Consider the following 20591-nt stretch of genomic DNA (forward strand, 5'->3'; position numbering starts at 1 on the left):
TGTCGAGGGTTGTTTATTTATTATAAAATGGTCTTAATCGTAACGTTTTATTTTCTTTTGTTATTTTTACGTACGCTGTCTCGTGTGTGGTAGCCCCACTGAAAATCAGCGCTGTGGTATAATTATCCTACAGTATAAATGCTGAGTGGGAGTCACATTCAGCGTTACTAGTATATTTTAGCTTATAAGTTGTATAGTAAATAAGAATACTGTAAGGCTGAATAAATGTCTTTATTATTATTATTTTTTTTTTCCCAAAAATTCTCATCTCCCCTCTTAAGGAGAGGAGATGGCAACATACCCCCGGCAGAAGCACAGTCGGCCGGGGTTCAGGGCCCCAGGGACAGAAACCGGCGTACAATGCGGGCAGAATCTAACAGCACCGCTTTCTGCATCTTTCCCGGGAGTGAACCGCCCCGGAATCCCAACCGTCTGAGAGATGTTGTTCCAGACTGGTTGGGATAAGACCGTTCACCGACATAACGATTGGAATGATTTTATTATTATTATTATTATTGTTATCTTTTCTCTTTATTTCTCTTCCTTTAAAAAATTTAAAAGAAGGTAATACACACCTACACGGGCTAAGCCAAGTGTGGGAGAGGTTGTGCTGTGTGATGATGTTGTTGAGTAGGTTAAGAATTTTCGGGTTATGCGACATGTTATTATCATTATTAGTTTATTCGCTCAAATTTACGCTTTATAATTAGTACCTTATAAATATAAACAGCAAAAAAATCTAACTACCAAACCATTTGCTAAGTCTAGATCTATATTGAGGCAATAATTATTATCATTATTGCAACTAGATCGATATCGTTACGACTGAATTAAAACTCACGACCAGTTGTCGCAATTTGAGGTTATAGATCTACTATATTCGACCGCTTTATGACTTCATTGAATGTCGTACGTCATAAACAACATACTTATTTGGCCCCCTATAATTACAACTATAAAAAAATAAAGTGGTATTTTCAGTAATTTACCAATACCCTGTTAATAATTATCCTGTTAGTAAACATGCTATGGATTTTTGGCAAATAGACATATCTATTATTTATATTATTAACCGGGTTTTAACACGACTAATCTTATAGCAAATAAGATATTTAACTCTCTCGATGTTTCGACTAGGTTGTAATTTAACCTAGTCATGGTATTATTATATATAATACAAATAACTAGCTGTGCCCGCGCTTTCACCCGTCTGAAATTTATAGCCAATAAGTTATTCTAATGTATAAGCTATATTACTGTAAAGTTTCATCGTAATCCGTACAGAAGTTTTTTTGTGAAAGAGTAACAAACATCCATCCAGACTTTCGCGTTTATAATATTAATAAAATGTACATTAAACACGAAAGTTCGAAAATAACTAGGAATATCTAATTTTAATTATAGGCATATAGGTATATCCCGAGGTATAGCAATTACTTTCTCTTTGACGATTTACAAAATCGATTTTTTGATAGTCTGTATATATACAAATTAATTAATATTGAAGTGCCCTCCTTGTGATTTAAAATTAACAGCTTTTTACTAAATTCATACAAAAGTATATATGGTAAAGTAACCTATATATATAAAATAATATTTTTATAGATTTTTGTCTGTCTGTCTGTCTGTCTAAAAAAAACAAACAGTTTTTTTTCTTGCTAATGTCTAAAACAACTTTTGAGGGGACCTTCACTCACAGATAGCCAATGTTACAAGGAGTAACTTATTTCAATAATTTTATTAATTTTAAAATAATAACAGTTAAATTCCACGCTGAGATTTACACTTACACAAGTTACACATATATTATTATATATATATTTGTACAAAGGCACTTCTAAACTTCTGTGGATACGCCTAAAAATTGAAATACATATTTGATTGCATTATGCGAATTAGAACATGTAAAATCTAGATACAGCCTAAGTTAAATATAGGCTAAGTAATATTTAAGTACAGTGTCATAATATTGTCACAAAAGAACGGAAATGTATCCAAATGTATGCAGATTTAGTATAGCTGGTATAACCCAATATTTCCATACACCAAAACAACAATGGCGCCTTAAATGTCAGGTAGGGGACGCAGTGTAAAAACCAGGGGTGGAAATAGGGTGTGGGGGTTGTGGGGTCGTCGGATACGCCTAATGGTAGCAAGTCACGAATCCAACACTCAAATTACAACGGGCTATGTTAATGTTATTCGTAGAAACCTACCTAGGTTATATGGTTTTGTTATTACTGCCAGTCTGGATTTGAGTCACGCTATCAAATAATTTTAACGTACTAAACCTCTTTTATGAAATCTTTTATAATCTATATAATTATTTTATAACGTACAATATTTATAGTTAAAATTAATTACTTTGTTTTTAATTTAGCAACGTTTTACTTACTTTTTTAGAAGATAATGTAAATGTAATGTAAAGGAAACAAAATAATCGTGGTTAAATCCTTAAAAATTCTGCTACGGTGATACTAACTGACCTGACTTCATCGTCATCCTATCATCCTCGCTGGTGTATCATCCTCCACTGGTGGGGCACCAGTGGAGGATGATACACCAGCGTACACGGTTAGCCCAGACGGGTGCCCCATACCCACATTCATCTACATAACTATTAATAACATAACTAACTATATATATATTTACTCCTATCGGTGTCTTAAGACTAAAGTCGTATCCGTCACACACTCCATAAGTCCTTAGAACAGCTGAAGAAATTCGGCCTTCAGCCGCTTAGAGCGGCTGACTTCAGTGGGTTTTGAAGTGTCATCTGCACTCGCCTCCTATCTTCGGGTGAAGCTGTAAAACCGAGCTGCGGCCAACAGCATTAGAATAATTTGAAAAAAAAATATATACTAACCTACGTAATAAGTCGTATCTTGTCCAGAAAATGTCCTCATACATAAAACTACAAATCTCGTACCTACGAGACGAGGGTTCTCGAACTGTTGGCATCCCTATACACGGAGTTGACTAGTACTAGGATTAATGGGAGTCTATTTAAAACTTTACTATCCCTAATAATAGTCTGTAAGTTGCCATACTACAAACTAGCAAATTTTCCACACGTAAGTTGCAAAAGTTTGCATTATTTCGGAGGCCGACTCCACCTGGCACGTGAAAAGGGGTTGGTTGTAGTCGGTCATTACTGGTTTACACCGGTTCTAACAGGATACCACCCATAACAGATGGTGTAATTGCACATATCGTTTAAGCAGTTAGGGATATGTTATTCTGTATAAGTAGACCTTTATTTATTCGATTATGTTTGTAAGCATAATAATCGATTAAATAAACCCCGATTTTATTTTTAAAGGATTTTCCATATTATTTATTTTTTCAACCCTGATTTCTGAGATGTACTAGTATCTGTGTTATTGTTTTTTCCTTAGGTCACCACTTAGATAATGATGATGGTTTTGTTATTTACCACTTGGATAAAAAAACGAACAGAAAAATAGTGTTTAAAAAAACTCAATTGTTAATTAATCGGTTGTTTGGAATATTTTCTTTTCACATTGTTTTCTAATCAATTAAAAATTTATAATTTCAAATCTTTGTTATCGGTTTTTTTATACTGCATTTAAAACGGAACGATCGATAACCCGTCCCGTCTTCTCTTCTGTTTATTTGGCACATTAATTGATCTGCTAATTAACAATAATCTAACAAAACTTTATATGACTGTTTGTAAGTATGGAGGTTTGTTATTCTTTCACGCAAAAACTACTGAACGGATTTTGATGAAACTTTACAGTAATATAGCTTATCCATCATAATAACACGTAGGCTATATTTTATATTGAAATTTAACGCGGGTGAAACCGCGGGCACTTCTAGTAAGTAAACAAAGAGGTACTTACATACCGAATAATTAATGAAAAAATCTCTTCATCAGGTAATTGAAGGAATGGAGGCTTCATCATCAGATTACAGCGATGAAGAGGTGGGTGTGCTGGCGAGGGGCCAAAGGCTCTGGGTGAGGGGTGTACGATCCCATACCACTTGTGCGGACATTGTTAGAGCCCTGCAAGACGCACCCGAAGGTAATCTTATCAACTTGTGACAACACCTTAATCTTAATCGTTTTTCCAGGGTGATAAAATATAGAAAAAAATATAAATCTTTTTAACCTATCATCATTTCAGTTATATGGATTTTTAGTCAAAACTTATGTATATTTTTTATATCACGATGATGACAAAAAGGAGCTTACGGCCCACCTGATGATGATGACGCCAGAAATTTCGGTATAATATGACAATTTACACAGCGCCATCTACTTGCGAGCTAAGCAGAACTTATGTTATGGGTACAAGATAACTGATATAATTATAATTATTTATATCATTTTTGATTAATGTTTTTATTAAATTTGATTTGATAAAAACATTTCAGATCAATTCTAGACTACATGAAGATAGAAAGGCATTTAAAATTTAATTTTGTTTTTCAGGAAATGACTTAAAATCACGAGTCCATAAAATTCACACTATATAATCATAAATCATACTATTAACATTCTTATTAAATTATTGATATTGGTACATTATAGGTTATGAGGTAATATTATTCAATCTATATTTTATATAAGTTTTCTTTTCATTATTATTATCATATTTGGTAAACAGCTGGTGGAGGCCTGAGCGACCCCGGTGAGTGGGTGCTGGCGGAAAGATGGAGAGGAGTGGAGAGACCACTGCCACCAGACGTGCCAGTTCTGCATGTGCTGGCGGCCTGGGGTGACGCCAGGCATGAGGTTGGTTTACCTTTCATAACACAGCCTGAATGGTAAAGATAATAACAAAAAATTGTCTTATTCTGCATGTCATTCATACAGTCATGATTGTTTTTATACCACGATGGCGGTAATCAAGCATACGGCCCATCTGATGGTAAACAGTTACTGTAGGCTATTGACGCGTGAAACATCAGGGGTCATCAACTAATAATTTTATAATCATAATTTTAATTTTATAAATATATACTTAATATACATAGAAAACACCCTGACCGATACAAACGATCATACTCATGAATACAAATGATTGTACCGTGCGAGGAATCAAATCAGCGACCATTGGAAGTAAAGAGGATTAGTAGACCATTGTAGTAAACTCTGCTGTCAATATTAAAAATGAACAACTTGATATTCCAGGTGCGGCTATCTCTCCGTCGCGTTTCCAGTGGTGGCGAAGATGACTCAGGGCGAGATAGTGATGGGGGTAGTAGGATGGGCAGGAGACGGCGCCGGCGAGGGGTGCGGGCTGCCACACCCCCTCCCCGAGCTAAGAGCGAAGATCCAGCAGCTAGGCTGGTGTCCGTTATTCAGCATCAAAGCAAAACTATACACCAACAGCTCGATAAGTTAAGGTACCAATTGTTTCTGTCTCTTTATTTATGAGAATAGAGATTATTTATGAGAGAGAGGAAATGTGGTTCTACCACTTTTCTAACAGTTCTTATTTTATGTAAATGGAATGGCAAAAAAGCTGAACCACCTGATGGTAAACGGTAACCGTCGCCTATATATATAATATATGAACAGCACGGCATAACACCAGAGATCCTTCTCATGCATTTCCATTCCAGAGAATTAAGATGTCATATCTATTATACTGTAATGTTAGTATGTAAAAGTTTAAAAAGTGAAAAATGAAATTTATTTGAGGGCATTGTGAGCTAATGTTTTACTACCCCGATTTAATCCCTAAAGACCATCCTATGACCAAAATCAAAGCTTCCCAATTTATATTTTATCTCCAATATCATGAATTGATTACTAATTATTTTTACGCGATTATAAGTGCAAACAAGTTGGTAATCCATCCTGATGATCATTATTATTATACCCTATTCTGATGGTCTACTTTCGCCTATCAATCAACCCAACCACGACTATTTTGTAAATTAAATACACAATAAGGTACGAAATTACAATGATCAAACTATTTTCACTTTCAGGGAACAAGAGAAACTAATTGACCAACTAGAAGACCAAACTCACAAAAGTAGAATGGAGAAACACGGTACCAACTACCTGCTCGAATCTTATCTTCGAGATCTCGGCAGATGTAGCGAAGTAAACGACAGCCAAGCTGGAAACAGTGACAGTGGAGTAGGAGTTGGCAGTGGAACACCACCCAGAAGGCACACAAAGCACAAATCCAGAAGAGAAAGACTCCTGATGAGAGAACATTACTTTACAAAAGAATTAACAGATATATGCCAGGTCAACTCCGAGAGGTTGATGCAGACATCCAACGATACTGATTCCGATGCGTCATTAGATGAACTCACACGGATAAGAGAAGAAATAGAGTTATTGGAGAAATTAGCCATTATAAACAAAAGATTGCATCGCGAAGAAGAATTAGTAGTACGTTTGACGGCAAAAGTAAAACGATATATGGACGAGAACAAAGCTAACAGTTGTGAGAACGCAACGCAAGTGTCAATGTTGATTGATAAGATAGAGGAAGAGTTAGCGTTAAGTGCGAAGGAAATGCAAGACAACACAACGGAATTAGAAATAGCGGATAAAGAAATTGAGAGTAGACTGAAATTGCTTGATGAACTAACACTAGAATTAGAAGAAGAGGAGTTGCAGAATACGGTTCTAGAGCGGCAGTTAAATGAAGCATGTAGCCGACAGCCTATTCTTATCCAAGAGAGTTACGTACCTGTATTAGATGAAGCCACTGTCAACCAAACGTATAGTGGGGGTGGTTATATTTTAGACACACTTGTATGACATAGGATAAAAACCCAATTCGTTCCAAAGATCTGTTAAATTACCACTTTAGTTAGCGTCCCTTGGTGAATAATCGAGTGATCTGATCCCAAAATGGCCCCAAACGTACATATTATAGTTTATAAACGTATATTGATATTTAGACAATATTTTTTGGTGCTAAGAAAACTTGTTTATTCAAATATTGTTATTGATTGCGTGAAAACGCATGTATTGATTTGAATAATCAGAACTTAGTTGTTTGTTATATTTAGGATTTTATGATCTGCTTCTATAAATTCACAATTTATATTTCTCCTCCTCTGATTATAAAAACTAACCAGGATTTTAAAATAGTCTCTTCTGTTATTATATATTATTAATTTACTTACTGTTGTTATTGTGTGGTCATTTCAAATGATGCATTCCCTACAGTAGCGATAGTTGACTGTTTACTATTCATCGACAAAATCGGCAAAATTTATCGTGTTGCTGAAGAAAATTAGTAGTAATAGTAATAAGAATGTACAAAATCATGTTACTCCAAGAGATTGGCTTCGGTCACACAAATTAATACTAGAATTTCAATTGTATGCATATTTATTTTATTATCGTTGAAGGTTATATTAAGGTACAGTGATCATCACATCTAAGTTCTGATTTCTCATTATTAAGTTTTATAGTATAAATGTAAAAATATGTTAGTGTACAATGCCAAAAATATACACAAAACCACCAATTGCAGTATGTATAAATTTAGGCTAGTCAAATTGATAACTCGCGGCAATTCCCCTTACTACGATATTTATAATTATCATTGTTCTGATTGAATATCACAATCTAAAAGCGAATCGCTATATTATCTATGTTATTAGTAAAAATTAAAGCCTGAACTGTGTTTGACCATCAGTGTTCCCTTTAGTAAAACTTATAATTTTCGTTTCAATTCAACTTTGCTCGTTATGGTTTTATTCAACCGGATCTTTTAAGAATCCAAAATTCTGATTGATTATATTAGAATTTACAAAACTATCAATCATAATTTGATTGAATCAAATTATTAATAAAATCTCAGGACAATTCCCACTGGCTCTGTGTGGCTAGATCCAAGCTAAGCATAGCTTGTTATGGGTACTAGATAATTGATATAAATACATAGATTTTTTTTTTGGAAATACATACATAACATAGTAAACACCTAGAACTATCAAAACAATAATACTCATATACCAATCGAGGAATCGAACCCGCAACCATCGGAAGTAAACTGTGTACAAGTTATATTCTATAGCTTTTAGAATTTTGATATTGTTTCAGTAATAAATGATAATTCTATCAATCTATATATATTGAGAGCTTGTCAAGTGAACAATTATAATGTAAAAATAACTAGCAAAAATGATTGTTAAATATTTTATAATATAGAAAATACACCACAATTTTTACAAAGTCTTTTTTTACTATGTGTAAAATAGTAAAAAACAACACTTGGTTGGACATGTGAAAAGCAATGCAAGAGGGGTAACATGATAACGTGATGTCCGTGATGCTGTTCAAGTACATAGGCGACGGTTACCACTTCCCATCACGTTGACCGTCAGCTTTTTTGTCATTTCAATCACTTAAAATATACACTTGCAAGCTCCAAGTTACCCGAAAGTCTTCAACATAATTATGTTATCTGTTATTGATATGTTTATATGCATATATATAAATATAAAATATACAACGATTACAAAGCAGTGTTTTATTTGGACATAAACAAATAATATAATGAAAAAATGCACAATTTCAAATCATTTCATGCCTTGGCCAGTGATTAAATTGTATAGTTTTAGTATGACCTCAATACTGATGAAATAACAATCTATTTGTAATGAAAAGTAGGTACCTAATTTTTTAACAGTCCAATACAGTGATATTTGGAGCCAAAGTTTAGTTCGAAATTGTCAGATATTGAAAAATTTTGTGTCGAACAGATGGAGATAAAATAAGAAACCAAATGGATTCAATACGGCAGTGGATAAGTACATTTGCATCCAAATTAACAAGAGGCGACTTGTTAACTTGGATTCAAATGTACTTAGCGAATGTTTAATCTATCTATATAAGAACCTGACTATTCAATCTGAGTCGTGAAGATATACTAGTATAGTGTCCGTTTTACTACAAACATTTAAAAACCAAAATCATATAAAAGGCAGACTATTGTGATTAAGAATTCCGTAAGAATAGTTATTATATATATCTTAAACGGTTCAAGTGTCTGATTACTTCACCTGGGGTATAGTCGTGATAGTATGGTACAACTAAGTTTTATTTACATAAATACTCCTAGTATTGACTGTGGACTGTGGATATATATGTTTTTTTTTTATAGCATAGAGGACAAAAGACTTGAGGCTCACTTAATGGTAAGTTATTACCGCGGCCCATGAGCACCCGCGATACCAAGGGAATTGCAAATGCGTTACCGGCATTTTATGAAATAATCTCTTTTCTTGAAGGTTTCAATATCATATCGGTTTCGAAATACAGCTGGAAAGTGATTGATAATTATTTTTGTTCATATTTTTCAAAGCGCCTTTTACTAATTTATTAAATAAACAATACATAGCGTCGTATTAATGTTTTATGTATTGTTGTCATTTCATTATCTTAAATTGTCTACTAATATACTCGAACACGAAGCCAGAGTACATACAGAATTAAATTATATATATTTCAAAAAATACTTTCACTTATAGATAGCTAGCAGCGGATGATATAGGCTACACACAGGCAACGCCGAAGGGATTCATATAGTTATTTAGAGAAATGGTCATACAATACATATCAATTTAAACACTGGCCAAGGCACACCTTTGAAGTGGTTCAGGAAAGGTAGAGATAACTGGTATGCCTCGGTCCACATGCAGACGTCAGAATTGAAATCAGGTAGACCCGAATCTGTTGGATCTTCGTCTGCAGTGAACTGCAAGCGATCTGTGCTTATTCCGTGTCCATTGCCACCTGGAATTAAAATTAAAACATATCATCAAACATCGATAAATGAAGGGTTGTGAGATCGTAACTGGCACAAAAATAAGGGCACAGAAAGAAAAACGTCAATTTTCATTTCTGACTCTGCGGTGATGGACACACCGATAACAAACCAAAATAAATCATAGAGACGGTGGTGGATGCGTCCCCTAATGTTAGATTTCATATGTAACTAGCGAAAGGTGGCACAGATTGCCTTCACCACGTTCACATCGCAGAGAAAACCTCTAAAAACTATTTTTCTGACCTCAGTAATCTATATTCGTTTTACGAATTGTTTATTTGACAATATATTTAATATACTGCTACAGCTCGCTCTTTATTATATGTCACGTATGATAATGAAGGAGATAAAAATGTTTTGCAGAATAAAAAATATATTATTCTTAATTTTATATATAAAATACTCGTGTCACAATGTTAGTTACCATACTCCTTCGAAATGGCTTGACAGATTTTTATGAGTATTTATATGCATATAGATCTGAGAATCGGCTACTATCCACATATATTTCATATCCATAATAAGTATCTATATGTTTTTCATATCCGTATAAGTGATAAGGGTTTTGTCTACCCATAACATTTTATATTTATTTTTTTGGACAAAATTTTTTTATAAAGTGGCAATTATAAACATATATAACTCCCAGATTTTCATCTACCATCAAGCCCTATTTTTTAATAGCGATATTAATTTATATGGCAAAAAAAAACGTTTGCCGGGACAGTAGTAAATATATCAATTTCTTATATTATTCCGAAGTGACCTGAGTCTGTTATGCAGACGATAGTAATATGATAGCCATTTATCTCAGTTAATAGGGTTGTCAGCTAGGAACTCCGGCAATGGCAAGGTAGGTATACAGTATAGTTATTTAGTGGCTAAGAATCACACACCCCTTTGTCACCCTCCGGCTGTTTCTTGAAGATAGATACACGATACATTAGTTTAGTATTATATTTATGGTTTTTTTTTATTGGATTGTGTGGGCTATTGCCAGATGTTTGTAGCACCTGATAGATCTATTGTGCTCGCCCTTTTTCAAAGTTCGCTACCTAGACCCGTCAGGGACAAGAATTGAAGGATATTCTTAGGAGCGATGGTTTTTATCTCCCCGGGAAGGAGTGTAAAAATTTATAATTAATAGTGTAATTATTTATGGTTAGCTTAATAACTACTCAAGAGGCCTTCCTCTTGAGTAGTTATTAAGGAGGTATAATATTACTTTATTTATGTGTATGATGTCTAATCAGTCTAGTCATGTCTAATAATCATCAGTAGATGAAAAGAAAATTCTGAAAAGATTCCATTACCAAGATGCCTGGCGAATATGGTAACAGTTATGTGCTTCTATTATTAGCCCACTGGCTGTTAATAGACTGTTATTCTGCCATGAATTCAAACTAAATAACAAAATATAATATAATGTACAATAAATTTGACAACCCTAGTATAAGTTCAATGGTCAGCTCGTTAGACTGTTTAAATTCTCTATATCAACAATGCTATCTTGACGGCCATTCACAATCGTACAGAACGTCTTAAAGATCGCCCGTTCGTCATGATACGTTACATATTATTATTTCTACATGGCATAATTGTAATAACAGCATTAAATTTGGACTATTTGGACCCTACGAAACTTCAAACTAGGATAACGCCCGCCGTGCAACAAGAAACTGCGTTAAATATCATAAGAAAATACGTGCAATCCAATAATGTTATAGTGGAAGTGAATCCTTTATTATTTAATAGTAATAGAGACACATTCTCGCTCAGGACAAGCCAAGGACAACTGCGGATAAGAGCTAGCACTGGTATTGCAGCGCTGTGGGGCTTTAACTACTACTTAAAGAAATATTGCAAATCGCATATAGGATGGCAAGTGAAGCGTATATCTATGCCGTCCACTCTACCGGAGGTAGATGAAACCGTGACAGCGAACGACAGATTTCGTTACTACCAAAATGTATGTACGGCATCATACAGTTTCGTTTGGTGGACTGTAGATGATTGGAAGAACCATGTGGAGTGGATGGCACTGAACGGTATCAACCTATCGTTAGCACCCGTCGCACAAGAAGCTGCCTGGACCCGTATTTATAAACAGATAGGTATGACGCAAGAGGAAATAAACGAACATTTCACGGGACCCGCGTTCTTGTCCTGGCAGCGAATGGGCAATCTGCGCGGGTGGGGTGGCCCGCTGTTCCAATCTTGGCACAACCGGCAAAGAGATATACAAATAGCAGTGGTGGATATGATGTTCAAACTTGGTATCGTACCAGTTTTCCCAGCATTCAATGGCCACGTCCCTAAAGCTTTCTCGAGAATTTATCCAAAGACTACGTTTTACAAAGTAAACAGTTGGAATGATTTCAACACCGAATACTGTTGTGGATTGTTTTTGGATCCAGGTGAACCTCTATTTAAGACTATCGGTACTCTGTTTCTGAAAGAAGTAACAGTTGATAGCGGGAGCAGCCACATATACACTGCCGATCCATTTAATGAGATCAGTATTTCATCCTGGTCTACACCGCTTATACAGGAAACGGCTATGTCAATATTTTCCACAATGACTCGGACTGATGAAAACGCTGTCTGGTTACTACAGAACTGGATGTTCGTCCATGATCCGGTTCTATGGCCCAAAAACAGGGTCAAGGCGTTCCTATCTTCTGTACCCAATGGTCGAATGTTGATCCTAGATCTCCAATCCGAACAGTGGCCACAATACGACTTTTATGAAATGTACTTTGGTCAACCATTTATTTGGAATATGCTACACAACTTCGGGGGAACATTAGGGATGTTTGGAAGTATGGATATTATAAACACAGATGTGTATGAGGCGAGATCTCAGAAAAACAGTACGATGATAGGAATCGGACTCACACCGGAAGGAATCAACCAGAATTATGTTGTGTACGACCTGATGCTGGAATCCGCTTGGCGAAAAGGGCCAGTGCGTGACCTCGACGCTTGGGTGGGTGAATATGCTGCAAGACGATATGGCTGTAACGACACAGGGGTCGCATGGAAATATTTACGAAAAAGTGTTTATAGTTTCAAAGGCCTGAATAGAATTCGAGGGAAATACGTCATCAATCGTAGACCAAGTTTCAGAATAAGACCATGGGCGTGGTATAGCAGCAGGGACTTGTTTAAGGCATTTGAAAAATTTGTTTTTGTTTATAACCCTTACTGTTACACTGAAGGCTATTTTCATGATTTAGTTGACGTTACCAGGCAAGCGTTACAGTATAGAGCCGAGCAGTTATATTCAAGAGTTTTGATTGACCGATACTCCAATAATTGGGTTTTCAATGCGTCAATTAACCGCTTCCTCGATGCGATGTCAGACATAGAGAAAATTCTGTATGCAAGTAACGATTTCTCTGCAACCCAATGGTTGACAAAAGCTACTGATCTGGGAATCACAAACGAAGAAAAGTATCACTATGTATTGAACGCACGAAATCAAATAACATTATGGGGTCCAAATGGTGAAATAAGTGACTATGCTAGTAAGCAGTGGAGGGAACTATTTACATATTACTACATTCCACGATGGACAACGTTTTTGAGGGCTGCATTAGACGCTAAAGTGAATAGAGAAATTTTTGACGAGCGTAGTGTGCAGGATATAATAAAGTCTGAAATTGAAGAACAGTTTGTGAATCAAGAAATTGTGACTCAGCAACAGTCATATTTAGATATTACGAGCACCGCTATACGTCTTTATAAAAAATGGGCGCTACTTCCAAATTTGGATGACCTTCCTCTTAATATAATCGAGAGAGACCTTGAAATGAAGACCACGTGGCCTGATACAGTGGAGAGCGATGTCACGCCGGGAACAGATCCCACGGTACTCATGTGGCAATCTAGCACACCTAATTAATCATTATATATTTAAATCAAACTCTATATATATAAGTAACAGTTTCCAACAGTTGTTTAAGCTTTACTGACACACTATCAAAGTGACATCGTTGCAATTATAAATATATTCCAACCTAGCTTAGTTTTAAAGACTTTTAAAGACCTAATTTTATATACTTCCACTCCAAAGGTCGTCAATACGACGTCGAAACCAACAATTCTTTGTGTCAATTTATAATTCTGATTAATACAAAGAAAAGCTAGCATAAGAGAATAAAAATGGCAATTGACTCCTTCAAAAGTAAATACGAACATACCAAACCCATTAACATTAGTGTTTTGTCATTTTTGTTTCAAGTCCATACAATTAACTTAAACTGTACATTAATTAAGCAATATGTGAAAATTCTGAAGAAGTGCAATCTTTACTATCATTATATTTATTTATTGATACTAGCTTCTACCACGTTATCGTCCGCGTGACTATGACTAATCGGGATAAAAAGTAACTGTCCTACTCCACCTCAAGTGCTATGTAAGTGCCAAAACAAAAAATCTAACTTATGAATGTATGTATATTTTGTATATGATTGCGTGCTGTGCCATGCTTTTATAGTGCTACGATATACGTCAGTGCATTAACAACAACCTTGTGTGTACTCCATATCCTCATATATTTTACAAACAAACAGTTTTACATTTTTTTTCTTAAATTCTCCTATCTACAACCAGTCCTGGAACTATAAGCAGATCTTTTAAGTGTGTGAACTGGTAACAGTGTCGACCCTAGCAGGACGATCTGCTCCTTAAGATTACTGCGAAATATTACTTAATATCATTTCTTTTTAGGCGTTTAGGGTAGTGCTGTTTAGCAGTCAGGAGATTTTTCTTTAATTTTAGAGTTGATTATTTTCTCTTTTACTGTCAGCAGGCCAAGTTCTTTCTGAATTTTGTCGTTAGTGATGACCCAAGGGACACCCAATAATGTTTTCAGTATAATATTTTTGACACTTTGGATGATAAATTGGGAAAATTGTCACGACTCACTACACGACAGCAGTGTTGCCAATTCGATATTTTATTTTTGTCCAAAATCACATCAGTCAGTTGTATCAACTAGACTAAACGTTTAATATAAAAATAGGATAGTTTATTATATTAATATAATTAAAAAAATATTTCAATGAATACGAAACGTTTATGGTGCTCTGTGATTTGTTTAAAGTTTTTACAATTATGTACAAATTTAAAAAAATGTGCCCATATCATTTTAAATTTAAACGGATACCTACGTACCTACCTAGGTATCTATAGCAGAAAAGAAAAAATAATTTATAGGTTAGATTAAAATTATTAATAATTATAAATAGTTTGTATAAAATATGCTATTATATTGAAAAATATTAACCTTATTTTTTCATTACAATAGAATAGACTTTCTTTATTTTATTTATTAAATATCTATTAATAAAATTAAAATAAAAGAACAAGTGAACGCTGCAGTTTATTTTGTAATTTTTGAATGCAATAAAAATTATTTCAAATCAACCAACTATGTATTAACAATATAATTATAATATAATTATATAAATGCGAAAGTAACTCTGTCTGTCTGTCTGTCTGTCTGTCTCACGCCAAAACTACTGCAATTTAAATGAAATTTAGTACGCAGATAGTCACGCCAACAATTTAAAATGTATCCTTCTAAATATATAAGCTATCTAATGTACTCGCTTTTTAAATTGGTCGGATTAACAATATTTCGCTGCAGTAGTGTTTTATCGATAGAAATTATTTATGTTGCCGTCAATCGATCTTCCTTTCCGTTACTTCATCGCATTTTTTAAATTGAATTTATTTTATATTGCATCACAACTTCAACAGAAAGAATTTCATATAGTGTTACATAATTCGCCCACAGAGCCTACCCTAGTAATGATGTAACACTAAACTGTTAAAACGCTGGGATCATCAAAGGTTAATACTCACCGCCACCTGTGGGTCCCGTTCGTCCCCCGGGGGGTCTCTATCGGTTCCAGAAGCCCCAGCATCACCGGTTGCGGTTCCACCACCTCGTCTCTCTTCACCTTCCACGAGAGCCAAGAACCGAGTGAGTTCAGCTTCCTCACAAATCTGGAGCGACGTCTTGGGTCCCACAATCGCTATCGATACATTCTGTTGAGTAATAACCAAAATTATTACTTTAGGGTCATGGTTTAATGCTTTACTGCTCCACCTGAAATGGGAAGGTCACAAGATCGACTACGACGTACACAAGAAACTCTTTGTGCTAATTTATATTTCTGGATATCGTTGATAACAAACTATTACTTCGAAAAACAGTGCTACAACCCTTACGATATTGTATTTCAAATCTAGTTAAAGAAAATTGGTTGGTTGTCCTTCTATGTAAGAAATTGATCTGAGCGGTGGTCCACTAGTCTCCTTTACTAATAATCCCCTCCCTGCACTTAATATGCCTCATATTAAGTGTTACATAGAAGGATAACCAAAGTATGATAACATTTAACACCTAAGACCCTTAAAATTGTACAGTAGCAACATATTAGTTCTATATATCATGATATATTCGTGTAATTGTAAAGGTAAAAAGTATTACTACCTTACTTATATACAGCAGAGCTGTCCAATTCCGAAACCGATAAATCAAATTTTAAAACTCCGACTCCGCCTTCGGGTCGATAAATTTACCTCCGTTAGATCCCTAGTTTGGATTCCAAAACCAAACTATGACCCTATGGGGGGCCACATGTGGCCCGCGACTTGAATTAATGTGGTCTGCTAAATATTTTATTTTCTTTATTCAAGTAACAAAATAATGCAAAACCAACATTCTTATAGAGACATATATAATTACATTTAATGAGTAAATTATTTTTTCTTCTGATCTTGAAAGTATGCCCTGCACTGCGTCTATATTGGCCAATATTGGCGTCAATGTTGACAGAATTGTTAAAGATAAATTAATAAAAATGTAATATAATAATAAAATAATGATATTATACCTGCATTTTCTTTTTACAAATATTTTGCGGCCCCTCAATGGTAATTTTTATTGGCCCTAAATTTTATCTAATTTGGACAGCTCTGCTATAAGTATAACTCGATAATTGTCCTAATTGACCATTTTTAATTAACAGTATTTATATTTATGTATAATACCCTTAACAAAACTGGTTAGTTTGGGACTAGATGGCGCAGTGTGAATTGTTCTGAGTTATTATTATATTACTTTTAATGAAGATTAGAAGTGGCCATCAGAGTTACAGAAGAGAGCATATAAGTCACATCTATGATTAGGAAAGTGTACCAACTAACCTTTGTATTAAGATCTACTTCATTAGGCAGTGTATCTCTTAGAGCCCTTAGACCATGGGCTACTAATTCTTGTAGGTCGCAGTCTATGAATGTGGTCAGATGCTTCTCAAGATATGTCCTGGCAGACTGTGACCTAGCTCCAATGGCCATAGCTCTGCAGTCAAAGTAGTTTGCTGATGGACAGGTCTGGTAAATGTGAGGACCTTGATCCTAGGATTAAACAAGAAAATATTTTTTTTAGAATGAGTTAACATAGGGAAAAAATATGAGAGGACAGGGTTCCTTTCATCCTTGTATGTGAGATTCCTCTACCTAATGTAATATCCCAGGAGGGTACAAGGTTGTTAACAATGAGGACAATAGCCTGATTGCTAGAAACCATGTCTAGTCGACCTCCATGGTGCCCACTGGAAAACATTGTGGTCAATTTCTGGTAAATTCACCATGAGAAGCAAACTGACCTGACTTCATGATCATTCTATCATCCTGCATCGCCTGTGCTAACGGTATAGGCTGGCGTTAGGGCAGGCGGGTGCACCAATCCCTTAACATCCAAAAAATAATATGTAATGTCTTATTATTGTGTAATTTAAATGTGTATACATACATCATATCCAGCAACCAGTAGGCCAACTCCGAGTGGGCGTTTGTCGTAACGCTGTGTGCATATTTGCATCTTATTGCCAACAAGTGCAATCAGTCTGCCAACAGGCATTGGTGCATCGTGAGCGTAACGATGGTTTAGACATTCGGTACGCATAAATCGGCTGAAACAGAAAATTTACCATGACTCATGTGAAAAATTTTCTGATATTATTTTGGCAATTAATGTGTTAAAATTGTACCAGTTTAAATTATTTATATTTTAAAATTATTATTAGAATGTTGAAATATTCTCTAGTACATTGAGATAAATAATGTATGATAAATTTGCAATACACTGGACATAGTAATTCATATCATTAAAACCTATAATCAATATATTCTGGCAAATATGCGATTTCATTTATAGTAATTTCAAGTGATAGAATAGAATAGAAAATCATTTATTCAAATAAACTTCATTCACTTTTGAATAGTCATAACAATTTTCTTTTATCTACCACTCGTTCGGAAAGCTGTCTCATCACAAGAAGAAAGATTAAGAAACTTGTGTGTTGCTCTTTTAAATAATCCTTGTAAGTTTACATTTACAAGTAGAAATGTGTGAATGGTAATCTGGGTCATGGTTATTGTATCTTAGATTGGTATCTAAGAGATCAAAAAAGAAGAATGACAGAAAATGAGGTAGGAGGATGACATAAGAGCACCACCTGGACCAAAATGGAGGAGGAAAGCGTTGGACATAGGAACATGGAGAAGGCTTATATCTTAGGACAAGCTGATGAACCTAGGCAGTGAAATACCCATAAACAAACCCAACATTAACTTTACCATCACTACAAAGGCTATAAATAAATAAATACATCTATTTATTATTTGACAGACTCTGTAGTCTAGTGGTTTAACAGACTACTTTACTCTTAATGGTTGCAGGTTTGATTCCTTCCAAGGTTCAAACATTTGTACTTGTTAATATGATTGTTTCCATTGTTCTAGGTGTTTCATACATATATTATACATATATTTACAAAAACTGAATATGTGTATTTATAGCACTTGTCTAGTACCCACAACACGAGCTCTGCTTAAGTTGGGACTAGATGAGGCTGTATGAATTTATTTATTTATATACTTTACATCAAAGATTAATATGATTATAGACAAAGTATTTTAACATAAATCCCTACACTAAGTTTAAGGCAGGAAATCACAGAAATCGCAAGAAGGAAGGAGACCCTAGTTCAACTAGGTACAAAATTAATGTTACATCATAATTTACAAAGAATAATAGAAAATATGTGTATAGACTGGGTATGTGAGTGTGTTTTTGTGTGTGTGTGTGTGTGAACATATATATCTGTGTTTGTGGATGTGTGTGTCTATGTGTGAACAGAAGGAAGTTTGAGTTTTTACATAGAATCTTTAACTACAGTCAGTTAGGATTGTTCTGATATATTATTCTTATCTAAGCAAATATAATCTATATTGATTCCCTAATATTTTACCTCAACATACGAGCATCAGCTGTCAATCCTGATATAGAGATTCCAATATGTTCATCAATTGGAATAATCTTCTTCTGATATGCTGATAATTCACTTACTGCCCTTTTTAAGGCAATCAGAACTGCAAACTGTTTGTTCTTCAACCCTACAGTTGCAGAACCGAGCTTTACTGCCTCCATGGCATACTCCACCTGATGAAGACGCCCTTGAGGGCTCCATACCGTGACATCACTGTCGTACTGATTCCGAAACTGAAAATAGATGAGAAAATGCATAGATTAAAATAACTATTTTTAATCTTTACGAGTAATTAATTTCAGTAGATTAGTAGGAATTCATTAGAAAATAATTATAAGTAGATTACAAATTAATAAGTTAGTTAAAAACAACACAATTTGTAATTATATTTGTGTTACGAGACATATACTGGCATAAAGTTTTCTCAACTGCTATGTCGAATTTCGTATCCAAATTCGTTACTTTAACAAAAAAAACGGATGTCTACCAAGGCTGTAATAGGTCAGTTCCCTTTGCTTTTCCTTTAAAGGATAAACATAAATAAAATATTCGTCGTCATTTTAATCTTCTGCCAAAAAACCATTTTGTTAATTCATTACTTTTTTAGGTTATCTAAACTTAATTTTTATAAATTGTAAACAAGACACTTATATATCTACAAAATGATACGTAAATTAATGTAATTAGACTTTATTCATCATTAGACCTTTAGAACAGCTGTAAATTAGCTATACAAGTCAATAAATACCGGTAATGACAATGCAAGTTTCAAAAAAGGTCAATGTAAATTAATTATTGTAATGGTATATAGTAATCTTATGTTTATATAAAATACATTATTTTGACTTACCATTATGGTTTCTTTCTATGGAATTATTATCTAATATAATTCAATATTAAAATTGTAACAATGACTATGAAAATAGAACGAAAAAGAAAATTGTAATGTCAGATATACAATTTCACAGAACAAAAATACTGCGCCCGTCAATCGCAACCACAGACTAAACAGAGGCGTTTTAAACGAAAAGCATTAGTAAAACCGTACAAGCAAACTAAGACGATTCTTAATAATAAAAAATCGTAATAAAAAATATGTTTAATCTGAATCTTAAAATAATTTCACAAATTATCACAAAATTTTAAAAATGGCAAAAAATAAATATTTACTAACGTCAAATAAGCGTTTAATGATTAAGTTTAGTTTATTTAATGACATTCATTTAAATGTAACTTAAACGGAAATATGAAAATAAAGTGTTTCTTATTAACTATTAACTTCATGCTTCCATTGTTTCGATATTTGTGTCTACGCCTTTCCTGTTAATGTTTTAGTAATGTCATTGAAAGAAATATAATATTTTAAATAAAAACTATATCTACTACTACTATATGTTAAATATACCTGCTGTATATGGTATACAGCAGGTATATTTATTAACAAAGTAATTAA

General features: G+C 34.3%; 3 protein-coding genes across 7 annotated transcripts in view; 2 read left to right on the forward strand and 1 right to left on the reverse strand.

Annotated features, from left to right (window-relative positions):
* LOC131853982 (ras association domain-containing protein 10) overlaps positions 1 to 7238 on the forward strand; it is a 127009-nt gene extending 119771 nt beyond the window's left edge. For all 5 annotated transcript variants that reach the window (XM_059205090.1, XM_059205092.1, XM_059205091.1 and 2 more), the window contains 4 exons: positions 3905 to 4052; positions 4638 to 4765; positions 5165 to 5379; positions 5971 to 7238. In XM_059205090.1, the coding sequence (XP_059061073.1) occupies positions 3917 to 4052; positions 4638 to 4765; positions 5165 to 5379; positions 5971 to 6760 (1269 nt within the window). In that variant the 5' untranslated portion in view covers positions 3905 to 3916 and the 3' untranslated portion in view covers positions 6761 to 7238. The remainder of the gene's footprint in view (positions 1 to 3904; positions 4053 to 4637; positions 4766 to 5164; positions 5380 to 5970) is intronic.
* Positions 7239 to 9087: 1849 nt separating this feature from the next.
* On the reverse strand, positions 9088 to 20102 carry LOC131853968 (proteasome subunit alpha type-1). The gene is made up of 6 exons (XM_059205070.1): positions 19989 to 20102; positions 19121 to 19371; positions 17620 to 17779; positions 17013 to 17222; positions 15663 to 15848; positions 9088 to 9751 (listed from the first exon to the last, which is right to left on the reverse strand). The coding sequence occupies exons 1-6, from the start codon at positions 19989 to 19991 to the stop codon at positions 9731 to 9733; spliced, it is 831 nt and encodes a 276-aa protein (XP_059061053.1). The 5' UTR covers positions 19992 to 20102; the 3' UTR covers positions 9088 to 9730.
* On the forward strand, positions 11301 to 14360 carry LOC131853967 (alpha-N-acetylglucosaminidase). The gene has a single exon (XM_059205069.1). The coding sequence runs from the start codon at positions 11347 to 11349 to the stop codon at positions 13690 to 13692; it is 2346 nt and encodes a 781-aa protein (XP_059061052.1). The 5' UTR covers positions 11301 to 11346; the 3' UTR covers positions 13693 to 14360.
* Positions 20103 to 20591: the final 489 nt, after the last annotated feature.

The sequence above is a fragment of the Achroia grisella genome, unplaced genomic scaffold, assembly GCF_030625045.1.
Source record: "Achroia grisella isolate CSIRO2021 unplaced genomic scaffold, CSIRO_AGI_Agris_v1 utg918, whole genome shotgun sequence".
In the NCBI taxonomy this organism is placed as follows: Eukaryota; Metazoa; Arthropoda; class Insecta; order Lepidoptera; family Pyralidae; genus Achroia; species Achroia grisella.